The following is a 26160-nucleotide window of genomic DNA, read 5'->3' on the forward strand; positions in this document are numbered from 1 at the left end:
GATTCAACAAACCGAAATCAAGATGTCCGAATTATTTTTCTGGAGGCTCTCAGAAGGTTGTTTCCAAGCTTTTGCACGTCCTTCAACCGCTTTTGGAGTAAATTCCCTATATCCTTTCTGGCTGTCAGCCAGGGCGCTCTCGGTTTCTTGAGGCCCAGCCCTCGGCCTTCACCTGGCACTTGGCCTCAGCAGCTGCCAGGGGGGAAATGCCACGTGGAAACGGAGATCTCAGCTGACAACGGTGATCCACACAGTAAGGTCCACTCGGAACTCCAGCGATATGTCCAAATCCTTTCCCGACAGTCCTGGCGTTTAGAATGACCAGGAGACACAGGAAGCGGGAGACCATCATTGACAACTCCGTAGCCATGCAAACTGTGCGCATTAGCAGTTCGGTAGTTTTTTGACTTTTTAAGCGGAATTTTCCCCCTTAGGTAAAAGTCCTGTATGTTGAGCTAAAAGAAAGGCTTATAGAAACGGCCCTTCTGTTTAGAGGTTCTGAAAAGACTGTAACAGAGGGAACAAAAAAGGCCTGATTTGTGGCAGCCTGGGGACTGGTTTTGCTACTGCTGCCACAATGCGCCTGCTCACACAGCCATCTCGGTGCGCCAGTGTGTCCATCTGAAATAAGCATTTGCTGAGCAGTCTTTGGCATTGTTTAAATAATGAGCTGGTGGTTGAAGACATAATCTGGGGGATATCTTAAATTTCATGTCTTCCTGCTGTCTGCTATAGCCCCCATACAAAGCCCAGAAACCTGCTTTCAAAATAATCCTCAGCAGATGGAGGTTCTGAATCCGACCCAGCACCAGTCACCTGGGAAGCATTTTAAGGAGGAAAAACAACCCAAGTTATATGCATCCAATTGGGGTGAGGGTGGGGAGCCTGGTTTGTCCCCTTTTCCACCTATGGCCTTCCTAGATTCCCCTCCACAGAGGCTAGGAAAAACAACTCTGTTATCAAGTCAGTTCTGACTTAGAGCGACTCTATAGGACAGGGTAGAACCCCTGTGAGTTTCCGAGACTAACTCTCCTCTGAGGCAGAAAGCCTTGTCTTCCCCATGGAGTATCTGGTGGTTTCCAACTGCTCCCTGTGTGGTTAGCAGCTGGCAGGTACTACTCAGTCCTATTTCCTTCCAGATAATGTGTGCATATTGAAGGTGGCCGTTTCTCCACCCATACTTCACTACAAATGAGATTGCCTGCTCGATGGAGCTCAGCAGTTTTTTGTCTTAGCCTAGGCCTTCTAGAAAGCAGGCCTGAGGCCCAAGGAGCAAGTACTGAACACCTGAAAGGTACAGTTCACACTTGGAACAGTAGGAAGGGACGGCAAAGAAGGATGAGAATCTGTAGTAACAGGTTAGCATGAGGAACTCCATTCTATTTTAAACTGCCTCCAACCCCTTGCTAGCAGCTAGGTCCCCCTTTCCCTCCTCCCCCTCCCCGCTCTCCTGACAGAACTTGCCTCTTGAGATGTCTCCAGACTCTGCCTATCCAATTAGCAGGAAATGTAAACTATCCTGCTAGACCTTGAATTATTCCCTGCAGCTGTGCTGCTCCCCTTAGCCCCCCCTCTACCCTGCCAACCTGATAAGGCTACAAAATCCTAACTCACTGATAAGAGTGTAACCCTTTGAATACCCATCCCCTTAAGCCAGTCCACTACTTTGAATTATAAAAATCTTGCACTTTTTTTGACCCTGGTGTTTTTCAGGGTGCTTATCCTCCTCTTGAACCAGCTGTTAATAAAGGCTTTAAATATTAAATAGTGGTGTGTACTGATCTCACCCAGTACAACTGTGTAACCAGAAAGGTCAGCTGGCTGCTCAGTATGTGCACCCCTGTGGCCACGCAGCAGAGTGGGAAGAGGAAGGACACCCTCACCCTGCCCTCCATTTCATATGTCTTGGTCATTTTTCACAGGAGGTGAGCCATGCGCTGCATTTCCAGGTTGTATTAACTGACCCCTTGAGCAGCCAGGTGGAAGTCAGGTCCCACGCCCATGATAACATGTTTTATCCCAGACCAAAAATAGCAAAAGTCAACTTCAGGGCTAGGGATTCAGGCTCCAGGCAGCAAAATTGTACACCTCCCCTTGGAGGAGGGGCTATGGTGGTAACTGCAGTGGAAAATTCAGCTAATGTCTAAGAGCGGACCCTGCCACGGGAATCTGAAGTTCAAAGAGAAAAGCCTAATGTGCACTTTACTCTATAAGATAAAGTACATATATCCTTTTTCTCTATTCATTTTCTTTATAAACCTCTTTAATACGTGCTATTAAAATTTTCAAGTGAGAAATACATTGCTTTTCATGCCCACAGCCCCTCTTTACAACACTGATCACACCAAAAACCAAAGCCCTTCGACCTGTGTGGGGTAGCCTTCCGGATGCTCCTTTACATGTACACATGTGTGCACATGTGTGACTTTCGTCCCTAAAAGTAGACATGCAAGCTCCTTGGTTTTCATTTGTGAGACGTCCACAGAGGTAAGTGCAGGTGGACCTCACTGCTTCAATCCTGCATGGTGTGTCCGCACACAACTGGCCGATTAGGTTCCTGGAACCTTCTAACTAGTCAAAGCAATGCTGCCATGAATATCCTTGTGCGGTGGCCTCTGTGGGGTGTGTAAGGCATGAGATTATTAAACTTTAAATGAAACTATGACTTCAGAGTCTGTTTTTCTAAGGGCAGCTCAGCAATGTCTCCATAGAAGCTCCCAAAGAGAACAAAAAGGCACCACCATCAGCACAAACGGCCAGCAGTGCTGCCTCCTGCCTGGAGAGGCTCATTGTGCGTGATTATAGTACATTCTCGGAGAGGTCCCGTGGTCACTCAGTCTGTTGACTAATGGGACGGTTACATTGGAAGTTCCTACCCAGTTAGGAAGGTAAGCTAGAATCCTAAGGTGACTTGTCAGCCCACCTTATAGTCATAGAGAACTGGTCGGTGGCCTTTCGGTGGATCTCAGCCCCTCGCCACCCTGTAGGACAGAGTGGAACTGCGCCTGTGGGTTTCCAAGGCTGTCACTCTTGAGAGAACAGACTGGCTGGCTCCTCTCTCCTGTGGAGTTGATGGCTGGCTCAAACCACTGGGCTTTCTGTTAGCAGCAGGGCATTTAGCCACTGTGCCACCAGAGGGGTGAGGGCTCGACAGCTCCCCACAGGGTATAAAGGGCTGGAAGAATAAAGGTTTAGGGTCTGGGGAGATTTTTTAGCTAGGCAGTGGGGAAGGAGGAGGGATTTAGGTTGTCACCTCAAGTCCAGCGAGAGGAACGCTCAGAAAGCCTGCTGTGTTCGCTGTAATCGGGGTCATGGGCTTTGGGTGGGCAGTCTCCTAGTCTGCCCATTCCTCCATCTCTGTCAACATGCCCAAGCTCCTTGTTGAAAGATGCAGTTCTTCACAGTCTATTTGAGAGCTAGATAAGCTTAAAGAACTGAACCACCAAGTAGTTAAAAGATTTGGGGTTATCTTAGTGAAGTTGTATATCACAGGAAAAACAAGTTCTTCCTCTGTGAGACCACTGCTCCCTGGCGTAAATGAGCCACAATCCTGACAGGAGAAAATGGTTCCTTCCCCAGCGCCTTTATCAGAGCAGGACATCTGCGGAGTGCCGAGAAAGTCAGCAGAGGAGCGACAGAAACCAGAAGGGCGAGGGAGCAGCCTTAGGGAGTGTGTTGGAGTTAAGAGGAATAAATCTAGAAATACATGTTTTTTTCTCTGGGAGTATTTTATACAAGAAACAGTGTGGGTATTGGAATTTGTGGTTTCCAACAAGGTCAGAAGGGTGACAATGTGTGTGTCTGCTGGCCCGCCAAAGAAAACCAGTAGTACCTTTCCTGAATGATCAGGTCAGAGGGAAAGCATAGGAAAAAAATGTTTAAATGTCCCCAGTAATAATATGCTGGTAAAAGATTAATACTGCCAGAGAAATAAAGACTTTGTCTGAAGAAAGAAACTTTTCCAGGTAATGACTATGTTTTCCCTTATGCTTATAAAGTAGATGGTCAGTAGTTCTAAGCAAGAGTAATTAGACAGCATAGCTAGATTTCCTGCAATAGCCTATTCCTGGGCCGTGGCATCCACCTGAGGGGGCGGCAAGGAAGGGTTCACGGAGGCCTGAGGACAGGGCTGGGGGAGAGAGGGGCTCACACCGGAGTCCTCTGCTGTGTGACAGCACTTCCCCGCTGGGCTGACAGTGTTCTTGTGAACAGCCATGTCCCACTGCCACTTTCCATCCGTTTGCCGTAGTTGAAGCGCACTTGTCTCTGACTTGTGGCCAAGAAGATTTCTAGACGCTGATGAAGAGGAGGCGCAGGTAGAGAGCACAGCGCTTGTCACATTTCCAACGACCTTTACAATAGAATGATCGTTTGTGATGTCCACTTGATTCCATTATCCACATACTTAGGATATAGTCTCCAATTACTGCTTTTTGGAGAGGCTACGCTTTTTATCTTTATTGGAAAATAAATATGCAACTTAGTGGTTAAACAAAGGTGAAGAATCAAGTTGACACAGAAAAAAATGTTTCTCTACCAGAAGTTCAAATCGTCTATGGAAGTCTGGATAATAAATACATTGAGACGTAATAAACCCCACCTACGGCCATGGCGTCGGTTACCCTAGGGTGTCCAAAGCTGTACATCTTTAGGGGAACAGATTGCCTGAACTTCCTCCCTGGAAGCAGCTGGTGGGTTTGAACCACTCAACCTGGCCTTTAGCTGTCCAGCTCTTACCCAACACGGCCAAGCTGGCTTCCTGTTACACAATAGTACTTTACATGTAGGCTGTTAACCCTGCACAATCTGCACAGCCGCAACTCCATACTGCAGTACAATTCCTCAAGGTGAAGGCCATCGGCCCTGTTGTTTTTGGTCTGTCCTTTCCTTAGCTTTCGTGGCAAATCATTATGTAGAGTAGGTCTGTGCACAGGCTGTTTCCTATGTCGTGGGTAGTACCGTTCTGCTTTCATTACTGTATCTTTATATTGCTATCAGGACAAGGCATTTTGATATCTGTAGCAGGAGATCCCTATCACACAAGCGCCTCTTGTCAAATGTATTTATTAAGCTTTTAATGGCTATCAGTACAACTATTGTCCATTTAAAATAACTACAAATCGCTTATGCTGCTACCTTACAAACCTCGTGTTATCTCATGTTTAAGTAGGATTTGTGTAGCTATTTTTTTCACCATAGGTTATAGAATTTTATTACTGCTAACCCCATAATGCCTCTCCTCTGACATACTGTAATGCTATTAAAGTCGCAATAGTATTTATATCTTGATAGAACAAAGCTTACTAGTAGAGACCAGGTGCGGGAGGGGGAGGAAGGGGGGTGTTAATGGAGAGGGAAATGCTGGTTAAGGACAGGCTTGCACCGCTGACTGTCATGATTGCTGTCAAGTTATACATCTGCAAAAAGTTGAATAAGCAAAATTTGTGTGACGGGCATAATTTAAAGTGATGACTCTTATAGGATTTGATTTGTTGGTTTGCAAGGTTCAGAGCCACAGGTTCAAGGAACACCCCAGGTACTTGGCCTAAGAACTCATTTAGTGCTTCTGTTCTACCTCCTAGTTCACTGGGTAGGGCCGCCCACCAAAGCACAACAATGTTGTCTCTTCACCCGGAACAGCAGAGGAAAAGAGACACTGGGATTTGAAGGGTGTGGAACATGTGGCTAGTTGCCTGAATGTACAACTGCTGCCTTTGCCATGAGACCAGAACTGGATGGGGTCTGGCTACCATTACTGAGCATTGTGATCAAGTTTGGTAGAAGCATCCTGATCAAAGGGGGGGAAATGCACAGCAAAATTTTAAATTTTCATGAAACCCAGACTTCATGAAGACATAAAGGCTACATGAACCCTTGAGATTATTGTCCCGAGATAATCTATAAACCTTAAACTAAAAATATCCCCTGAAGTCTTCTTAAAAGCATATAATTGCAAAAAAAAAGGAAAACGAGCTGATTCTAGGAACCCAAGTGGAAGGTGAATTTTGAGAATGACGAGGGCAATGAATGTATAAGGGTGCTTGATGTATGTATGGGTTATGACAAGAGTTGTATGAGCCTCAATAAAAGATTTATTAAAATTTTAAAAAGCATATAATTGCTTAACTTGTCAAAAAATGTCTGCCTCGAGCATTAAGGTCTTTTGAGAACTGTATGGGATGAGATTGACAACTGCAATTTATAAAATTAGAAACATTGGGGGGAGTAACAAAGCAAAATATTTAGAAGTTACTAATGATTAACATGAAACATTTGTAGCGAAATTTAAAATGACTGAAAAAAAATAAAACTGACTGAAAAGTTGACATCAAAACCAAGAAGCTACAGAGAACTTGGGAAAGACAAGTATAGAAGCTCAAAGGCCTAAATCTGACCTTTTCAGTTAAAACTTTGTCTATAGATCCCCCTATGATGCAGGCTGAACCTGATCTGGTTTCCAGAGCTTTCTGGATTTTTGGTTTGTATTGTTTGGTTTGGTTTTTCTTTGTTCATAGTAGAGTGTCTCTCAGAAGTGTTATGTCACTGGAGGTCACCCTCCTGAAACTGTGTTATGCTTTTCCGTTTTTGGTCTACAAAACCCAGGACTGATGAACCTGTAGGGACAGTGAGTAAAATAAGGGTTTCAGGGGGAGGGGGTGCAGTGGTGGGGTTGGGGTAAAAGGAAGATGATGTCAAAGAGTCCACGTAGAAAAGCAATGTTTGGAAACTGACTGTGGTAGTAATTGTACAATTCTACTTGACATGATTGAAATATGGAATGACATGTTATATGTATTAAATCCCAATTAATAAAAAAATCACAGAGGAGACAATGAGAAAAAAAGGGGTCTGGTTGTCAGAATTCTGTGCAGACCTAGCTATAAAGTGTTACCATTCTGATAAGCTATGAGGGCAGCCAGCAGTGACTTGGGATATACTCGGGCCAGAGTCCCAGCATTATCATTTTTTTATTGGCATTTACTTAAGAACTTTTATTTTAAAACTTTCCATGACACATTTTGAAAAAATTTTAAAGGCAAATAAAGCAAGATAAATGTATTATTTCACCAGTCACTCCTAGGCATTGGGAATACCTTGAGTGGACCTATAGAGCTAATTAATGAAGTTGGTTTTTTTCCCTACCAAGCATTTTTTTCAGATCTTAGCAAACTGAAAAATTCATAAGATATACTAATATAACTTAAAAACAAAATACATTCATACAGAATACTAATAAAATTATTGTAAAATATATTCTAACATTTCCTTATTTAAGCTGTTTCCTAAAACTCAGAAATGCCAGGCACACATACAGCTTCTCAGGATGCAGCAACATTCAAAACATGATACCTGATGGCAGAGAATGGGATTTCTTAAGAGTTCGTGCATAGTTTTGATCTGCTTGAGGGTAAGGGTTCGAAGACATGCGGTTCACAGAATGAAAACTGTGGTTGTTTGAATTTATAGGATCATGTAACACAGGCAACTCTGAGGCTTTCCGCCAGGGGGGTTTGAGGGAAAACGTCTCTTCCCCAGGCTTTTTTCCGTTGCTGTCTCTGGAGGCAGTGTCTCTGTCTTCCAGTGCACGAGCAAGCATGTAACTCACTTTTCTTTGATGAGCCAGCGCCTCCTCTTTGTCATTCAACTGCATGCACAGAAATGAAAACCCGCACCGTCAGTTCCAGCATAGGGAGCTGTCCAGAGCAACAAAGAGGGAATTCCTGGAAAATCCATTAGCTTAACCACAACCTCTAACAGAATGCAAATATACTAACCAAATCGATTAGCATCTTAAAGGCTTCTTGAGGGTTATCTGCGTCTGCAGACCTCTTCAACCCGCTTTCTGAAGGGAGCACCCCCAACAGCCTCTGCACTAACGTCTTCTTACTCTTTCGGGAGAGGAACCCTAAGGCAGAACATAAAAACTCAGCTGAGACCGAAAACTATCAAATGGATGTACTTCCCGTAAAACAGGTAGCTCCGAACCCAGGTTAATGAAATCCTAAATCAGTCAGGAGCCCTTGAGGACAGTCAGGTCAGACAGCAGTGGCGGGTAGTGGGGCAAGCAGAGATTTAGAACCAGGACATCACACACAGGCTTGTGGACCGGGAGAAGGGCTTGAGGAAACACACACAGAGACATGGCCTACACCAGTCCCACAGATGCCTAGTGTTTTCCAACAGCTCCTAAACAACTCTCTTTAAACACACACACACACACACACACACACACACACACACACCAGCACCACCACCACCACAACCCCCCCCCACACATCATCCCCAAATTCACTGTCATCAGGTTGATTCTGATTGTGGGCTGCTAACCACAAGGTCAGCAGTTCGAAACCACCAGCCGCTCCTCAGGCATAAAATGAGGCTTTCTACTCCCATAAAGAGTCACAGTCTCAGAAACTCTCTGGGGCAGTTCTACCTTGTCCCACAGGGTCGCTAAGAGTCAGCATTGACTCGGTGGCAATGAATTTGGTTTTTCGGAACCTGGGTTGGGCTTCAGAATTATACTTTCCGCTTTTATCAGAGATCATTATCAAAGCTGCCATGTAAATTTGATTTTGTATTTATTATAAATTATAGCTGAGGACTTTGTCATCATCTTTGCTCAATGGCCTCTGGAAGTCTCAGGTCAGAAATGACTTTCAGAATTTAGTGTCAGGACAACAGTGGAAGGCCCTTTGAAGAATATGAGTTCTGAAACGGTTTCCTTTTGGCTCTGATGGGATCTTCCATCAGATGCTCGCTATAGATCTATCAAACCCAGACCAAACCACTGCCATCAAGTCCACTCTGACTCATCAAAACAAAAACTGAAACCTCCCAGCTACTGGGTTGATGACAGCTCACAGTGACCCTGTGGGACACCGTAGAACCGCCCCTGTGGGTTCCGAGAGTGTACCTCTTTTCCTTCTGTCTTCTCAAAACCATTTTGTTGGTTATTAATTCCAGAGTTCAATAAAGAGTGTAACTCTTCTCAGGAGTATACAGCATTGTCTGTCTCCTGGGGAGCAACCGGCAGTTTTCACCTTTCGGTTAGCAGCCCCAAACATATCCGCTATGCCAGAGGCACCATACTGCAGAAAGTATTTGATTATGAAACTAATAATAATTTAGCATTTATCAAGGGGTCATGGAGGGAGGGGGAAAAAAAGAAGAGCTGATACCAAGGGCTCAATAGAAAGTAAATGTCTAGAAAACAATGATAGCAACATATGTACAAATATGCTTGATACAATTAATGTATGGATTGTTCTAAGAGCTGTAAAAGCCCCCAATAAAATGATCTCTTAATTTAAAAAAATCCATCTGAGGCTATAAATTTTTACAGAAGCAGATAGCCCCTACTATCTCCCATAGAGAAGCTGATGGACTTAAACCTCCAACCTCATGGTTAGCAGTGCAATGCTTCCCCTAGCATGCCACCTGGGTTACTGTAAAAACTCGTAGATAGCTCATAGATAGCCAGGGAAAAGGAAATTTCTATAAAATATAGTTTACATGGAAAATCTATTTCAAAGTAACATTTTGTGCTATTTTAATATGCCCTGTTTACAATAACACTACTAAAAAGATCAACTGCTCAACAGATTTGTGAACCAAAATCTAAATCTACATTTCAATTTCATTTTTTTACCACAAATTTTTTTTCTAACACCAGATTTTTTTTTCTCTAACCCAAAATATCCCTTCCAGAAGCATATGTTTCCATGCATTTTAATTAGTTAAATATTGGTTTTTACTGTCATTTTGAGTATTATTTCCTTCTCGGCCACTTTTTTCAATCATTTTATACTCTCATACACTAAATCTGGTCCCTTCCTTCCTTCCTTCCTTCCTTCCTTCCTTCCTTCCTTGCTTCCTTTCTTTCTTTCACTGTGATTCTTTTTATTTGTTGCACACTAGCCGCGGTCCTCCCAGAGTCCCTGGATGGGGTACAAACGGTTACACACTCAACTACCCACCCAAAGTGTGGCCATCAAATCCCCTCAGAGGAGCCGTGGCAGACTGGCCTGGAGATCTGTTTCTGCAAGGTCACAGCCTGGCAAACCCGACTCTGCACACACAGAGTTGCCACCAGTTGGAACTGACTTGAAGGGACTCACACCACCACCAGGCGTGGTACAAAGGAGATTCTCCTGTGATGTTAGGGTTTTGTTGGTCCACATAGCATACCTGTAACATTCAGTGTCCTCGTTTTCTCCACGGTTGCTAAATCTTAAAGTAGGCAGGTGGAGCATTTCAGCTATATTAATGATCTCATGTGGGTTTAATCATGCCCAATTAACTCAATATAGTGTTGATCAAAATACAAATCAAACTCCATGTGCGCCTGATGACTGCCAGGAGTGCCTTAGTTACCATCCTCTTTGAGGGGCTTCCCGTCGATCGGTTTTGTTGCTTTTTGACACAGCTTGTCCACCTGCGTCCATTTGAGCGCGTGGTCATTTTTCCTCATCAACTGTTGCTCAAATGCAATGCGGAAAGCATCTGCCATCAGGTAAGCTTCCTCTTTACTCTTCTGCGAAAGCTCAAGCTGTTTTGAAAAGAAAGTCGAAGTATCAGAGGCAAAACCAGAACAATTCTCGCTGAAATGCTGAGTAAGATTAACGGCCTCCCTGCTTCTGGTCATGCCCAGAGCCTAGCATGGTCCACAGCCTGTCTCTGAGGCAGGCTCCCTCTGATTCACCGACCTCCGTTTCTCTTCTGCATAACTGCCCTCTCTGATCTGGATCCCAGTGATTTCCCTTTGGGGGACTGTCAACTCCCTGCTAATCTAACTTTTGGACTTCTCTCTTCTCGATTGGCCCTCTGTGTCTGCCCAATAGTCTTGGATGAAAGGCCAAACGAGAAAGACAGTGTCCCTGAAAATTACCGTGAATACCACCTTTGAATGCCTCCCACTGCTGACCCTGATTCTGCTCTCATCTTATGCTTACATGTTTGTTGCCCCAGTGAACTGCTAATGATTAGCTGTCAGCTTTCTATATCTCTGAAGATTTTAACTCAGCATCCCTAACTTCAGTAAAACTCACATGTTTTAGAAGGACAAGGGGGTTTCAAAGAGCTCATGGAAAATCTTTTCATTTCATTTTGCCAGGGACTTTAAAAAGAAGTTTTATTGGGAAATGGGTGAAGATTTATAGACTATAGTTTTACATGCAACAACGCATACATACTCCGATTCAATTCCTCACTGTAATTCCCTCAACATCCCATCTCATATCTCGTTTCCTCCCTGAATTTCCTATTTTCATTCATTTATCCGCCTTTCTTAACCCTCTGGTCTTTGAGGTTAGGTAAATGCTGTCTTTTTTATCTTAAGTGACTGATTATTCTACTGTTCGGTGAATTCCGTGCCAGACCCAGGCGTGAGGGTCATAGTCTCAGGAGTCAAACAGTCCCTACCCAACCAGTGAGCCTGGTTTCTGTTCTGAATTTTGGGTTCTGTTCCACATGTTTCCCCCACTCTCTACAGGGCTTTCTCATGGGACCCCTTTCAGAGCAGCTGGCAGTGCTAGCTGGGCACCATCTAGTTCTCTTGGTCTCAGAGTTGGTTCCACGAACTTTTTGAAGTCCCCTCATATAGTGCATGTATTTGTAACTCAAGTCTAATTATAGTGACGACTACTGAGTGATTAAAGGCCTAACGTGTGCATGGCGCTGTGCTAGACATGTCTATATTATCGAAACAAACTTCCAAGACAGTCATGGCCCCCAGTGATTGTCACATGGGGAAGTTAACAGCCTCCCAGCGGTGAGAGGATGGAGCTCTGAGTCAAATGTAGGTCTGTCTGGCAGGAAGGTGGCTTTCCCTGTACCCTTGCCTTTCTGAGAAGCTTATCTTTCCATTAATCCATGTTGCTTATTCTAGTGATCATAGGAAGCACGCCTTTCTTCTATCACACAGTAATGTTAGGGCCATGTGTGGATACATGGAATATGAATGTAGGCAACGTTAACGACAGGCTTTAGGTAAGCAACCATACGTGGTTTCCAATATCACGCCAAAAACTATCTGCCTTCTGGAGCCACATAAAACCTAGTTTATAAATTAGCTCTATCATCTGTAACCAAGTATACATCGCACCGGCAATGATTACTACTAAAATGAAGCCAATTGCAGCAGACGCTCCCACTTAGCACACTATCAGCAGAGACCCGACCCGACGCTTGGCCGACGCTTGGCCGCACAGTAAGTACCTGGTGTTGGAGCTGAAGCAGCAGTCGGCGAGTGGAGGCCCCCGTTTTGGCACAGGAACAGGGGCTCCCTCCAGGTCCGTGACAAAGGCAGGCTCGCAGGACAGCAGGCTGTAAATCCAAAAGCATTGCTCCCATGGCTAAGGGCCACAGTGCCTTAGGGGACAAACACAAGGGCAGCCACACACATACCCTTGCACTGACTATTCAAACATCCGATGCACAGAAATTGGAAGGAGAAAAAGAAATGGAGGAAAGAAAGCTAAAACCAGGCTTCAAAGACCCACGTGAGATTAATCACAATCGACTGGTGATGTAACTTGGACCACCACCACCAACAAGCCTAAAGGAATTTCCCATTCCTCTTTTTCACCCTTAAGACCCTCAGCTTTTAGCACCAGTCTCCTAGTCCTGAATCCTGGGCGCTCACACCCACACTGGGCGCTCACACCCACACTGGGCGCTCACACCCACACTGGGCGCTCACACCCACACTGGGCGCTCACACCCACACTGGGCGCTCACACCCACCCTGGGCGCTCACACCCACCCTGGGCGCTCACACCCACACTGGGCGCTCACACCCACACTGGGCGCTCACACCCACACTGGGCGCTCACACCCACACTGGGCGCTCACACCCACACTGGGCGCTCACACCCACACTGGGCGCTCACACCCACAGCGTGCATCTGTCCGCTGCCAGGCCCCTCCACGGACAAGGGCTCTGCAAGCAGTGGGCTTGCTTGTTGTCGAGGAAAATACAACCGCCTTCCCCAGCCCTCAGAAAACAAAACAAAACGCACAGCCAGGGAGTCGATTCCAATGCATAGCAGCCGTATAGAAGGGGGGGAAGGGGGAGCGCCCTGTGGGTTTCTGAGACTGCACCTCTGCTACGGAGTAGAAAAGCGCCGCCTTTCCCCTGGAGCACGTTGCCCTTGTGTTTGCAGCAGCCCAGAGCTCCTGGCCCCAGAACAGCGGTTCTCCCCCTTCCTCATGCCACGAAATTATTTTCGTTGCTACTTCATCACTGTCATTTTGCTCCTGTTATAAATCGGGCGACCCTGTGAAAGGGTCCTTCCACCACCAAAGGGGTCACAACCCACACGTTGAGAACAGCTGCTGCAGAAGTCCTCTGTAATCTTGTGAAGTGAAAGAAATGGAAGATTTTGCTTCTCTCACCCATTTTGGCAATGAACCACAAGCAAGGCACATCCTAACTAGCACCTGTAGAGGGCAGCATGGGCCCAGTCATCAACATGGGATGCCAGATCTTTTGTCAGTTTCACTTGGGAATTGAGCTCGCTGTCTAGGCCCCCTGCTGCCATACATTTCACCTGGATGAGCTGATTTAACATAAAATCTTTCTGTAGAGTCTTATGGAGGAGGGGTTCACTGCTCCCCTGATATTAAGAGCTGAGGGTTCTTCGCATGATGGGTCTCCCGGCTGTGTGGCCTGTAATGGCTGCCAAGCGTGCTGTGCCACAGCGGGGAGGAGAAATGCCGCTGGAGTGGCCTGGAGGAGAAGAGGAACGGAGGCCAAAGCCTATGGGAAGTATCCCGCAAGAGGCCCCAGGTCATATGTGCATAAATAAGATACAGCCTAGGGGAGGAGGATACATTATTATATTCCAGTAAAGGGTTAAATGTTAATAACCGAACAATTGATACACAATGTAACTTCCACCAAAGGACTTGTCCCTGCTCCCTGGGTCTGGTCAGAAGGTTGAGGAAGATACTGATAGGATTTGCCTGTGAGTAATTGTCAACTGGATTCCCTGCAATGCCATACTGCTGTGTATAAAATGAGTTCACTAAGTAGGGTGAGTGAGCTCATCACAGCAAGAGGCAGGAGTGAACGCTTTCTCTGGCCTCAGCATCTGGCTTACCCCTGCCTGACCTTTGGATTTGGGGCTGAGCAGCAGGATCCACCCTCACGTGACATTTCTTGAGTTTCTGTGGGACACTGCAGTGATTTGTAGAACCCAGAAACATGAGGGAATATATTCAAGGGAAGAGTAGGGGCTAGGGGGAGAATGGAGTAGACTAACTCTTGGAAGAGTTAGACATTTGGGACTTCATAAATCTCTAACTCCATGGGACTATGGTAGTTACATAATTTGGTGTCAACTTGAGACTATTAAGGCATCTAGCCTGTCAATCAGGTTTCAGCTTAATGACCTCATTTGGAAGTGCAACAGAGATCAATAGCTCACTGGAGGCCAGATACACTCACTCCCTTTGAGACATTCCTGTTGACAAGCCACAGGGACATATGTTGATGGCAGCCAGAGCCCTGGAGCTGGAGGAGCCATGTGGAGATCCAAGCCAGCACTAAGATTCTTTCAGTGCCACTGGATCCACAAGACTTCCCACCCACTGGCTTGTGACCTTCCTGTATTCATCATCATTGCATGTGCTGTGTGAGTCTGAAGAGAAATTTACAGACTGGTATTGGGCATCGTGAGCTAATATCGGACTTATAGACTTGATCTGAATTAGGCTGGGATGCTTTCTCACTCTTTCCTAGATGCATATGAGTGTCTCTTGATTTGTTTCTCTGATCTACCCGGACTAACACAAGACTAGTTTGGAATGAATTCTTATAATAGAAATTATTACCACACTGGGTTCTGAATTTGGCCCAACCACAGACTGACCATGCAACTTTGGGGAAATAACATCATCTAACCGTGAGCCTGTGTATCTTCCTCTTAAACGGGATAGAAATACCTGTTTTGCAGCCCTCCAGTGTCTACAAAGATCAGATAAAGACAGTGTGTGAAAGTTCTCTACAGCTATAGGCCTCTTCCCAGGGAGTGACACTCTACTAACAGAGCTGTCAAACTATAAAAATCAGAAAGCCTGGGGAAGTCAGTGGCTGGCACATCCCCCAGTGGCCCAGAACATGCATGAGAAGCTGGTACAGTCCGAGCTGAGGCCTCTGTGTGTGACCCAGGGGCCTCCTGTAGTCTCAAGTTACGAGGGTTGTGGCTGACCCTCGCACAGCTGTTCTCAACCTGTGGGTTGCGACCCCTTTGGCAGTCGAACGATCCTTTCATGGGGGTTGCCCGATTCATAACAGTAGCAAAATGACAGTGACGAAGTACCAACAAAAACAATTTTATGGTTGGGGGGGGGGGTGTCACCACAACATGAGGAACTGTAGTAAAGGGTGGCGGCATGAGGAAGATTGAGAACGACTGCCAGCACCTATACCAGAAAGGCAATAAGAGAAATGGGTAGGAGAGAGGAGGGGCTATTTACCTCCAGACCCGAGGCCTCTGTAAAGCAGCTGTTCTGGCTGTGGCCCCTGGCTTCCTGAGCCATCGTCTGCTGTCTGACCTCCAGCAGCGCAAGGGCCTCCAAATGCCGCTGATTCAGAACTAGGTGGAAGCACACAGCAGTGAGTGAGAATCCAACATCCAGTCTAGTTACACCAACACCCTGCCCTCATTTCTTTTTATTTTAACAATTTATTGGGGCTGATACAATTCTTTTCACAGTTCATACATATACATACATCAATTGTATAAAGCACATCTGTACAGTCTTTGCCCTAATCATTTTTTTCTGCCCTCATTTCTTCTGGGCAGAACAACCCCACAGCTCCAACACTCCGGACTTTTATTGGTACAATAATGGGTATCCAGTGAGTGAAAAAGGATTGCTACAAATTCATTGAAGCCTTTTTTTTTTTTTTTTTACTTTTTAAAATCATTTTCTTTGGAGAAACCTTTTTATTCAACAAAAAATACCAAAGTGTGAAGCTACTGCTTCTTATATATATCATGGTTTTTATCAACACATCCTCCACTGTGTTGAGGTGGAGGGCTGTACACTTTAAACTTTATTTGATAATTGCTCTATCAACCTGTACAGTAAAAGTCATGATCTTCTTATGACTACTCTGTACAAGGTCAGAGTGCACCCAAGAGAAGCCATTGCTGTACAATGCTATCACCTCAAGTCACTCTCCTGATGCCCCTCCTTCTGATGGTTGCTTTTACTCTGCAGGAGTTCTCAGATTTTACAGGCAAATAAGTGTGGGTCTCCCTCACACATTACCGGTAAATATGACAGAGACTTGTGAGGTGTGCAAGAGAGAGTCAGGACAAGGCTAGAGGCTGGGGTCCAAATCTGGCAGCTGTTGTGGGCTTCCAGTGCTTTCTATGAACTGGGCTTAACATCAGGATTAACATTTCCAGCCATTAGTAGCTGCACTTGCTTCTGAAATGAACTTCAGTCTGAATAGCTTTCTCCGGCAACATGAAGAGTTGCTATGCTGCTGGTGTGCAGGGTGTGAAGGGCACCCCTCCCACGTCCGCCTTTCGTCTGCAAGAAAAGCCAGGCCTGGCCTTGTGAAGACCTGCCACACGGTGGTGACACGGTTTGCTGTCTGCCCTGGTGCTAAGTTTCTCTGTGACTTACTTTTGGAAGGGCAGTTATCTGGGTTCTGCCATGAGCAAAAGGCCCATTTCCACAAGAAGCATTTTCAAGCCACCTGATAATCCATGAGGTTGAGTGTCTCTGAGAACAGATCGGAGGGGCCCAGGCCCACTGAATACACATGTTTTTCAGAGTGTCAGCTTTCCTTGAACAGAATAAGGAAAGGGGTGCCTCAGGGCTGTGTCCTTTCCCTGGATTTAATCTGTATGCCGAGTAAATAGTCCGAGTGGCGGGGTTAGAGGAAGAAGAATGCTGCAGCAGGATTAAAGGAAGGCTCAGGAACCGCCTGTGACAGGCAGACATCACCTTGCTTAATGCATTTGCGGGTGAAGGTCAAGGAGGACCGCCCGCTGTATGGATGACAACGCAACATCAAGAAAACCCAACCTTACAACTGGACTAACAGCAGCAGCATGATAAACAGAGGAAAGACTAAATCAAGGCCTTCATTTCAATCATATCCATAATCCATGCTCATGGAAGCCGCAGTCAAGGAATCAAGTGACGTTTTGCATTGGGCAAATATGCTTCTCAAAATCTCTTTGGAGCATTCAAGGGCAAAAATGTTCTGTGTTACCGGATGTGTGCCTGATCCAAGGCCCGGATTTTCCATCACCTCCTTCGCAGGTGAAAGCAGGACAGTGAAGAAGGAAGCTCAGAGAATTGATGAGTTTGAATGAATAGTATTGAAGAAGAGTGTTGAAAGGACCGTAGACTCCAGAAGAACAAACAAATCTACAGCGGAAGAAATACATCCAGAATGCTCCTCTGAAGTGACAATGGCAAGACTTTGGACATGTTACCAGGAGGATCAGCCCCTGAGAAGGACATCACACTTGGTAGAGGGTCAATGGAGAAGTAGAAGGCACTTGACGAGGTGGGTTAGCACAGTGGCTACAACAATAACTGCTAGCGCAGCCATGCGGGCAGGACAGGGAAGTGTTTCTCTCTCTTTGGCTCGTAGGGATTCTAGGAGTCAGGCCTGACTCCGTAGCACACAACAATAGCCACTCTTCCCAGAAGAATTCTGGCTTTTTGATATACACCACATCAAAGGGTGTACATTTGACCTCCTCCAGAGACTCGGCTCTTGTTTCTGTTAATCCTGAGTTTGGGGTACAAAAAAGTCATCGGTTAAGAGCAGGGCTGCAGGGAGACACAGGGTAAGGGTTCCCAGAGACATTCTCATAGGATATCCTTGCTACTCTTGAAGAAGGTGTACTGTGATTTCCTGGCCTTTTTCTCCACAATTAAGTTTTCCATTTTCTTAAGGCTTCTTCCTAATAAATCCTTGTGGCCTTCCTGTGTCCGTCAGGAAAACCCATCAAGATCAACATTTCAGAATCCTCAAAGAATAGCTGTAATACTTCTGATTCTCTACCTTGAATTTGACTGGCTCAGTTGATCTCCCTGGGAAACCACTGCTTGAACTAGATCTCTTTGTGAAGGTACCCTCGTGAGACAAGGGTAAGCGTATTATTGCGAGAACTGGTCTTCAGCCTTCCAGTGAATGCAGACGCGTGTTTAAGGACACTCAAAATACACCCATGTACAGATGACCTGGAACTCGAGTTGCAATAATTTTTAGTCTTAGCCTTGTCTGGAACATAGGACACTTCATGTAAAGCTACAGTGTTAACATGTGGTTATAAAGGAATTACCAAAATATATTACTCTTTACTTACTTGCATTTTCAGACTTTAGTATTTTAACTTCTTCTGTTTTCAGTTTCAAAGTTTCTTTGAGGACTGCATTTTCACAGTTTAATCTGTGGGGAAAAAGTTCCCTCCAAATAAATAATACAATACCACTTCCTAATCATATGAAAATATTTTAATTTAATCATCAGAAAACAAAAACCAAAGTATAATATTCTTACTTCAAATTTGCATATCATTTATATGTTGCACAAATAAGACAGTTTAAAGAAGTATGGTGAGATTAGGCTCTAATAGTTATAACCCCTTTATACTTCTTTATACTTCATTGAGAAGCAATTATAAATACCCTTAAATTCATTTTGTACAATAATTCTCATTAGTAACATTTTAATTTAACTTAGCAACAATTTGAACACCAACTATATGCTTAGGCCACTTTCAAAAGCATGCACAAAAAGGTACCTAGAGATCAAACCAATCAATATCCAGCAACAGGACAAATGGGCATCACTGCCTTCTGCCGGCCTTGTGTCTCCTGCCAGTGAGCCCTGCAAGCAATACACAGCTTGCAACTAACCCAGAAACCCAAGCACAGCTAACTGCGGGAAACTCTCACTAACACAAGTGGTCTGCCTGCCTCAAAGATGCCAAAGGCATGAAAGACAACGGTGCGTAGTTATTTCCGATGAAAGGAAGCTAAAGCTCACACAAGACAACCTAACACAATATGGATCCCGAAACTGGAGATAGTCTCCCTTTTGCTATAAGGAAATTATTAGGACAATTGACCAAATATGAATAAGGTCTGTAACTTAATACTATTGTGTCAATATTCGCAGTCCTGATGGCATCATGGGTAATGCATTGGACTTGCAACCACAAAGTAAGCAGTTCCAAACCACCCATGTGCTCCTAGGGAGAAAGATGAGACTCTACCCCTGTCCTACAGGGTCGCTATGAGTCAATTGACTCGATGGCATGACTGAGTGAATATTATTAATGTCTTGATTCTGATATTATAATATTATGAAAAAGAATGTATTTTGCTTTTAATATAAATAAGTGTTTAGGGTAAGTTAGTTTCATATGTGCAATTTTAAGTAATTCAGAAAAAATTTATATATACACACACACAGTAATCTACAGGGAGAGAGTCAATGAGAGAGAATGACACAGCAAATGTGCTGAGAGGTGGAATCTGGGTGGAAGATTAAAAGAATTCTCTGCACCAGCTCTGGTTAGCAACTTTTCTGAGAACCTTCAATTATTTCAGACAAAAGTATTTTTTTAATAATAAAATTTTTAATTAAGAGTAAAGCTGTCTATAACCTCTATGAATTACTTTATAAATATATGCTATAATTTAAAGTTAGTAAATTCATACTAAGGAAAGAGTACTTCAAAAGATTTTTGTTTGAAAAAGAGCTCTAACGCAAAAATAATTATGGTTTTCCCTTTAAACTTTATTCAAAAATTCAGGTACATATTGTATCTGAACATTAAAGAAATGTGAGAATTAAGACTAACAGATAAGCAGTAAGAGTTACTATAGTTAAATAGTATAAAGAAGAAAAATGTCAAATTCAGTTAAATTACACACAGTCTAAAGATTTCAAAAGGAAAACTGGAGTAATAATATACAAACCTGTCATGTTTTTGGATCCAAGATTCCTCAATATTTTTAAATCTGTTTTGATCAAATTCTATTTCCCACTGTAAGGTATTTATTTCCTTTGAAGAGAAAGTAGAGCTTTCATGAAAAATCACTGTTAATAAGTGATTTAGGGACATACTGAATTACTGGAGTAAATCATTAACCCATTTCACGGAAATGCATTAAAGAGAAAACATTTAACTCTTGTTGAAAAAGGGTCTATCCCATTTACCAGCATCTATAACAAATCTCTTTACCTCTTAATAAAAGTCTTGCCAAACAATTTCAAACAAATTTCTAATTGTTTACCGTTAAAACTTGCCAGAGTGAACCGAGACTTCTCAGTCCCACCACCCACCACCCTCCGCCTCCTTGACCTAGTCAGGATCTTCGCATCAAAAGGGGGTGCGCCAGGCACAGAAACTTGACAAAGATGAGTCCTAACTGCCTTTTCAGTGAGGGCTGTTTGGTGAAAAGGACACAGGCTCTGCCAGGTAAGCAGGGAAACAAAAGAAGAAAAGGTAGGCTGAAAAATAGACCAGGAAATGTCCAGTTGACCTGCCTCCTACCATCTCTAAATAGGGAAATAACCAAAACCTTAGTCTGACACTGCGACCATCTGTTAGACTGTAAACTCCAAAGAGGAAATAACCATGCGGACCCAAAGCGCAGGTGGCAGAGCAGGTGTGCAAACGGAATGTCCGTTAGAATGGCGATGCTAAGGGAAAGCTGCTGGCGTGAACACATCCTCTGGAGGTGACCCCTACCTTCTCCAAGGACCGCTTTTGTTGCACAGTTTTTTGAAGCACTGCCTGGGTGTGACTTGTGGCTTTACCCAATATCGCCTAGAGAAAGAAAAAGAATATTCACAAAAATGGAAGTGTCGATCATTCCTGTATGCCCAGCAGTTCACATTTGTGAGGAGTACAGAATTAACTCGAGCTGGCAGTTCCACAGGGACGTCTTTTGTGGAGGGTTCCAGAGTGTAGGAATCAGAGGATCTTCGTCTAGCTCTCTCCCAGCGTCTACCTGTATTGTCGTGTGAGTCTTACGAGGAGGTGAAAGGGATGAACAATTATTAAGTACTTTATTCATGCCAATAATTAATTAATTGCTTTCGCCAGTGGTATGCTGGGAAATGTTTCACTGTCGGGCCTCCCTTCAAAAATATGTGTGCAAAAAGTGTGTGCTTATGTATGGATACACCCACAACCAATATGTGTATGAATTAAAATATATACCTCACATTCATAAATATATACAAAGGTTATAAACTATACTAATTAAAGAATGTATGACATCCAAAAAATAAATAATAATAAGTATGTATTAAGGAACCCCGGTAGCATAATGAAATTATTCTTTAACTCCAAAACACATTTATATTTGTGGTCAGTCTATGATTGCAACTGATGAAATTACAGATTAGACCTGGAAGTTGGTTAATGTTTAGTTTACTTTAAGGAGTAAGATAATTTAAAAGAACATGTTGGAATTTCACTTATTTGTCAATATCACCATCAACCTCTTCATTTAATCAGATAATAGTAAAATATAAAATCAAAAAATAATAATAATTATAAATTATCAAGGGTGCAGGAGGGGGGCAGGGTGAGGGAGAGAGGGGGAAAATGAGGAGCAGATACCAAGGACTCAAGTCGAAAGCAAATGTTTTTAAAATGATTATGGTAACAAATGTACAAATGTGCTTGACACAATGGATGGATGGATGGATTGTGATAAGAGTTGAACTAGCCCCCAATAAAATGATTTAAAATAGAAACACAAATATAACTAAATAAATATAATCACTGGAACGTGATGAGCTTTTAGTACTTACTACATTGGTTTTTATTACCGTGATGGCTGTATATTTAATAAATAACTTTAACAGTAACGTTATTTAATAAATTTATTAAATGTTGCTGTGATCCTAGAAGCTATGCCACTCATTTTTCAAATTTGGGGTCAGTGAAAGAGGCAGCCCCCACCAGGTGGGTTTTGAGTGCGGCGCAGGCGCAGGCAGGGCTGTGTTCTTCCGTCAATCAATCGGGTCGCTGTGAGTATGAACTGACCCCGGGAGCCCCTAACAACAGCATGCTGACCCGACAGCGGGAAGTTTATGGTCGAGTCAGAGGGGCTCTCACAAGCTGATACTCGCTAGCGCCAGCACACCGCTGGGGAGCTCACCGCTGGGGAGCTCACCAAAGTGGTACCTTATTTCATCATCTAAAAGTAAGCCAGATGCAAGGGTAAAAGCAAGAGTGGGTTTTAGACCAAGAGATAAAAACCAAACAAAAACAAAACTTTATTATTAATGACCAATAAAAGTGTGAGAACATGCTGGCTATCATAATGCAAATATAAATAAAAGTCAAATGTATCAAAATGTATAAAATTAAAATGACAAAATAACAAGTATTAGCAGTCAAACAGGGAAGCTGGAACCCAGGAAATTGTATACAATATTGCCATTTTAGAAAACAGTAAGTCAGTTTCCTGAAAGCTTACATATAAATTGGTTATGTGGTTCTTAGGTCCCATTGAGTCCGTTCTGAGCCGAGAATGGCCCCCTACAGAGGACAAGCCACACCTGGCCCAAGCCCAGTCCAGCGCATGGGGGGGGGGGGGAGGGCCGGGTCTGCTCAACACTGTCTGCAACTGAACTCACCTCTACCTTAGACTCAGGAACCACTTCAGAGCAAAAGGGGAGCATTTACACAAAGCCAAAATGGAAAGGACTAGGAAAGGCGGGGAGGCATCAGGGAATTTGGGGGGGGGGAGGCGAGGGGAGGGAGGTGAGATGGCAGTGGGGGGTGGAATCAGAATGGGTATGACTCGCTGGAGGCAAAAATGATGAAGTGCTATGCAAACCTTCAACTACATCACAAGAACAAGGTATTTTCTTAAAGGAATAATTTTGCTTTTTAATTCTTTAAACAGGTCTCTTGCAATAATTTGCCTAGTATGTTGCTTGATTTCTGCACTGCTGCTTCCACAGGCATTGATTATGAATCCAAGGAAGTTAAATTCTTGGCAACTTGAGTCTTTTCTCCACTTCCTATCAGGTGAGGCTGCTCACTGGTTCATGGATGAGCATTTTCGTGTTTGGTTATGTGGCGATGTAAGCATTCTGAAGACTGTATGTAGCCTCTGATCTTTATCACGGAGTGCTCCTAAGTCCACTTCACTCTCGGTAAGCCCGGGTGTGTCCGCTGCACGTTGCATGTTATTAATGAGGGTTTCCTTCGATTCTGATGATGTGCACTTCTTCCTACAGTTTGGCTTTCCGGATTATGTGATCGGCGTACAGATGGAGTGAGTATGGGGAAAGGAGACTACCAGGATGCACACATTTTCCGGGGCTAATCCACACGGTATACCCTTTTCCTGTTCAAACAACTGCCTTTTGGCCTATGTGTAGCTTCTGAGTAAACACAATTAGACATTCTCTTCACACTGACCCACAATCTGTTATGACTCACATAGTCTTTGGTCTTTGCACTGTCAAGGAAACCCAAGTCAAAAGCCCCCCGCCTCGCCCCCCTCCTTTCCAGAGGAGCTCACAGTGTCTTTGGAGAAGCGCACTGAGAGCAAGGCAAGGCCAGCCATCCTATGAAGGGGGAGGTCCCGGGGAAGAATCTGGAGGTGCCGAGGCGGCAATGGTGCAGGCGAGGAAGTAACTGGAGATTGCAGGGAAGCTGGGGACAGAAGAAGCTCTGGGCTGTGACTGTGCTCGCGAGGTCGGTCAGCAAGCAAGCAAGCGGCGTGGCGCTCCTGTGGAGTGCGAAGAGACAGGCGGAGGCCCCAAGAAGAAGCAAAGGCCGGGAGGCTCCACGGGAACATGGAATGGAAGAACTCCGCTCGCCCCAAACGCAAGAAAAAGAAATCCTTTCCCAAGAAGGAGTCGGGAATAGTGTCCCCAGCAGGAAGGAGTCTAAATCCTTCCCACAGAGGAACCAGCTCTGCTCCCAGAGAGGCAGCAAACAATGGAATGTCCCAAAGAAAGGAATTCCCTTCCCAGGAGGAGCCGGGCACCAGTGGACCTGAGGAGGCTGCTGGCAGCGAGCGAGCGCAGTAGTGCCTCCCTCGTCCCCAAATGTAATTAAAAACCAGCTCAGGATGATTGAATGCACATTTCTGGGGTGATGGACCCCAAACAATTTCAATTTTTAAAAAAAATTCACAAAAATAAGACACAGACATTTTTCTGGTATTCTCTACTACTCGGACAGCAGTGATTGACATCTCTCGTTCTTGGGCGTCTTTTACATCAACTTGGATTTCTGGCAGCTCCCTGTGAATGTGCAACTGCAACAGTTTTTCATTGACCTTCAGCAAAATTTTACTTGCTTGTGATATTAACGATACTATTTGATAATTGGCCTCATTCTATTGGATCACCTTTATTTGGAATGGTCAAATGTATGAAGTGCTTGTCTGGCAGTTTGTCCTACTGTGCGGGCTTGTGCGTTCCTGGGATGCGGAAGGTAAGCCACCGGTCTTTCAAATACAGATGGCTCATCAAGAGTGAGCAGGCCTCAGCAAGGTCACAGACTTCAGCAGACTAGAAAGCAGAAGCAGGCCACTTCTGAAGAGAACTGATGAATAGCCCCGACACCATCTGATGCAGTGTCAGCACTGACCCCCTCAGGCGGGAAGACACTCAATACAACTGGCAAAGCGCTGTCTTCTCAAAGGAAAGTCCGCCTTAAGGACACGTTGGAGCAAAGCTACAAGCCGTACTGAAGCCTGGTGTAAAACCAGGCTCCGGGAACTGAGGGAATGCAACCCACGGGTCTGCTACGGGAAGCACTCGTCCACTGTCTCCCAGGAAGGGAACTGGAGAGGCAGCAGCTATCTGACCACAGGCTTTATTTGTGTCCATTCCGAAGAATGGTGACCCAGCAGATGAGAACCTTTTCACATAATTTATTAAAATCATAAAACAACCCAAAATATATATATATATATATATATATATATATATATATATATATATATATATATATATATATATATATATATATATATATATATATATATATATATATATATATATGCAGTATACAGACAGGGAACCAGCAGAAAGGCAAGTTGGCTGCAGAGACAGGCAGGGAACAAGGAAAGTAACTGCTGACGTCAGCTGGGTCTTGGCTGAAAGTAGAGAGTACCAGAAAGCTGTTTACTTGTGTTTTGCTGACTACATAAAGGCATTTGACTGTGTGGATCGTAACAAACTCTGTCTACTATTGTTAAGAATGCAAATTCCTAAATGCTTAATTGTGCTTATTAGAAACTTGTACTTAGATGCTGGTTTCAATAATTCATTGCAAATGACTACACAGAACTCGACAATATTCAGAATTAAAGGGGGTTTATTAGGAAGTTAGCAGGTTACCACAAGTCAGGATCAGTAAACAGTAAAGATGTAATCATTGGTCTGCAGCATGCCTCTCCTCAAACAGTAGCCAAGCCTCTCAGAGGTCCCTTGCCCTCTGTCTGTGTGAGCCAGGAAGCCAGCCTGTTGTTCTACCTCACAGCCCCATAGGCTTGGTCCTGCTCCTCTGTTCTGTCTTCTGGTCTCCTTGCCTAAGCCTGGGGTCTTAGCGTGGTTCCTGTGCCCTGCCTGTCGCATGGTCTCTGTGACGTAGCTTCTGGTCTCTGCCACTTCAGACAGAGATTTCATATGTGCTTCACTGATGGCTTCTTCTGAGGGCCCTGGGATTTCTCTCTGAGCTTCTGGAATGGCTTACCTATACATAGATATGGGTTTGATGGAGGTGCGTGTGTGTTTTTTGTCTTTCAGCAGATCATACCCAAAAGGCAACGAAGGGTGGTCTGGCAGTTACATAATCCCCTGTCAACTTGTGAAGGGGTGGAGTCTAGCTTGTCACTCAGGTTGCAGCTTGATGACCTCATTTGGAGGCACAAAGAAGATTCATAGCTCACTGGAGGCCAAATACACTCTGCTATACTCTCCCTGTGAGACATTCCTGTTGACAAGCCATATGGAACTACGCTGATGGACCCAGAGCCCTGGAGCTGGAGGAGCCAGGTGGAGACCCCTGCCAGCGCTGAGATGCTTCCATCGCCACTGGATCTACAAGACTTTCCACCCACTGCATTCAGCGTCATTGCATGTGTTGCGTGAGCCTGAAGAGGAATTTATAGACTGGTATT

At 44.4% G+C, this 26160-nt stretch overlaps 1 protein-coding gene across 1 annotated transcript in view; it reads right to left on the minus strand.

Annotated features, from left to right (window-relative positions):
• Positions 1-3641: 3641 nt before the first annotated feature.
• CCDC125 (coiled-coil domain containing 125) overlaps positions 3642-26160 on the minus strand; it is a 44067-nt gene continuing 21548 nt past the window's right edge. The window contains exons 5-12 of the mRNA XM_075541132.1: positions 20745-20822; positions 19969-20054; positions 18348-18430; positions 15481-15599; positions 12217-12324; positions 10375-10549; positions 7776-7906; positions 3642-7645 (exon numbers count right to left, since the gene is read on the minus strand). Of these exons, the coding sequence (XP_075397247.1) occupies positions 7337-7645; positions 7776-7906; positions 10375-10549; positions 12217-12324; positions 15481-15599; positions 18348-18430; positions 19969-20054; positions 20745-20822 (1089 nt within the window). The 3' untranslated portion in view covers positions 3642-7336. The remainder of the gene's footprint in view (positions 7646-7775; positions 7907-10374; positions 10550-12216; positions 12325-15480; positions 15600-18347; positions 18431-19968; positions 20055-20744; positions 20823-26160) is intronic.

Source organism: Tenrec ecaudatus, chromosome 2 (assembly GCF_050624435.1).
Source record: "Tenrec ecaudatus isolate mTenEca1 chromosome 2, mTenEca1.hap1, whole genome shotgun sequence".
NCBI lineage: Eukaryota > Metazoa > Chordata > Mammalia > Afrosoricida > Tenrecidae > Tenrec > Tenrec ecaudatus.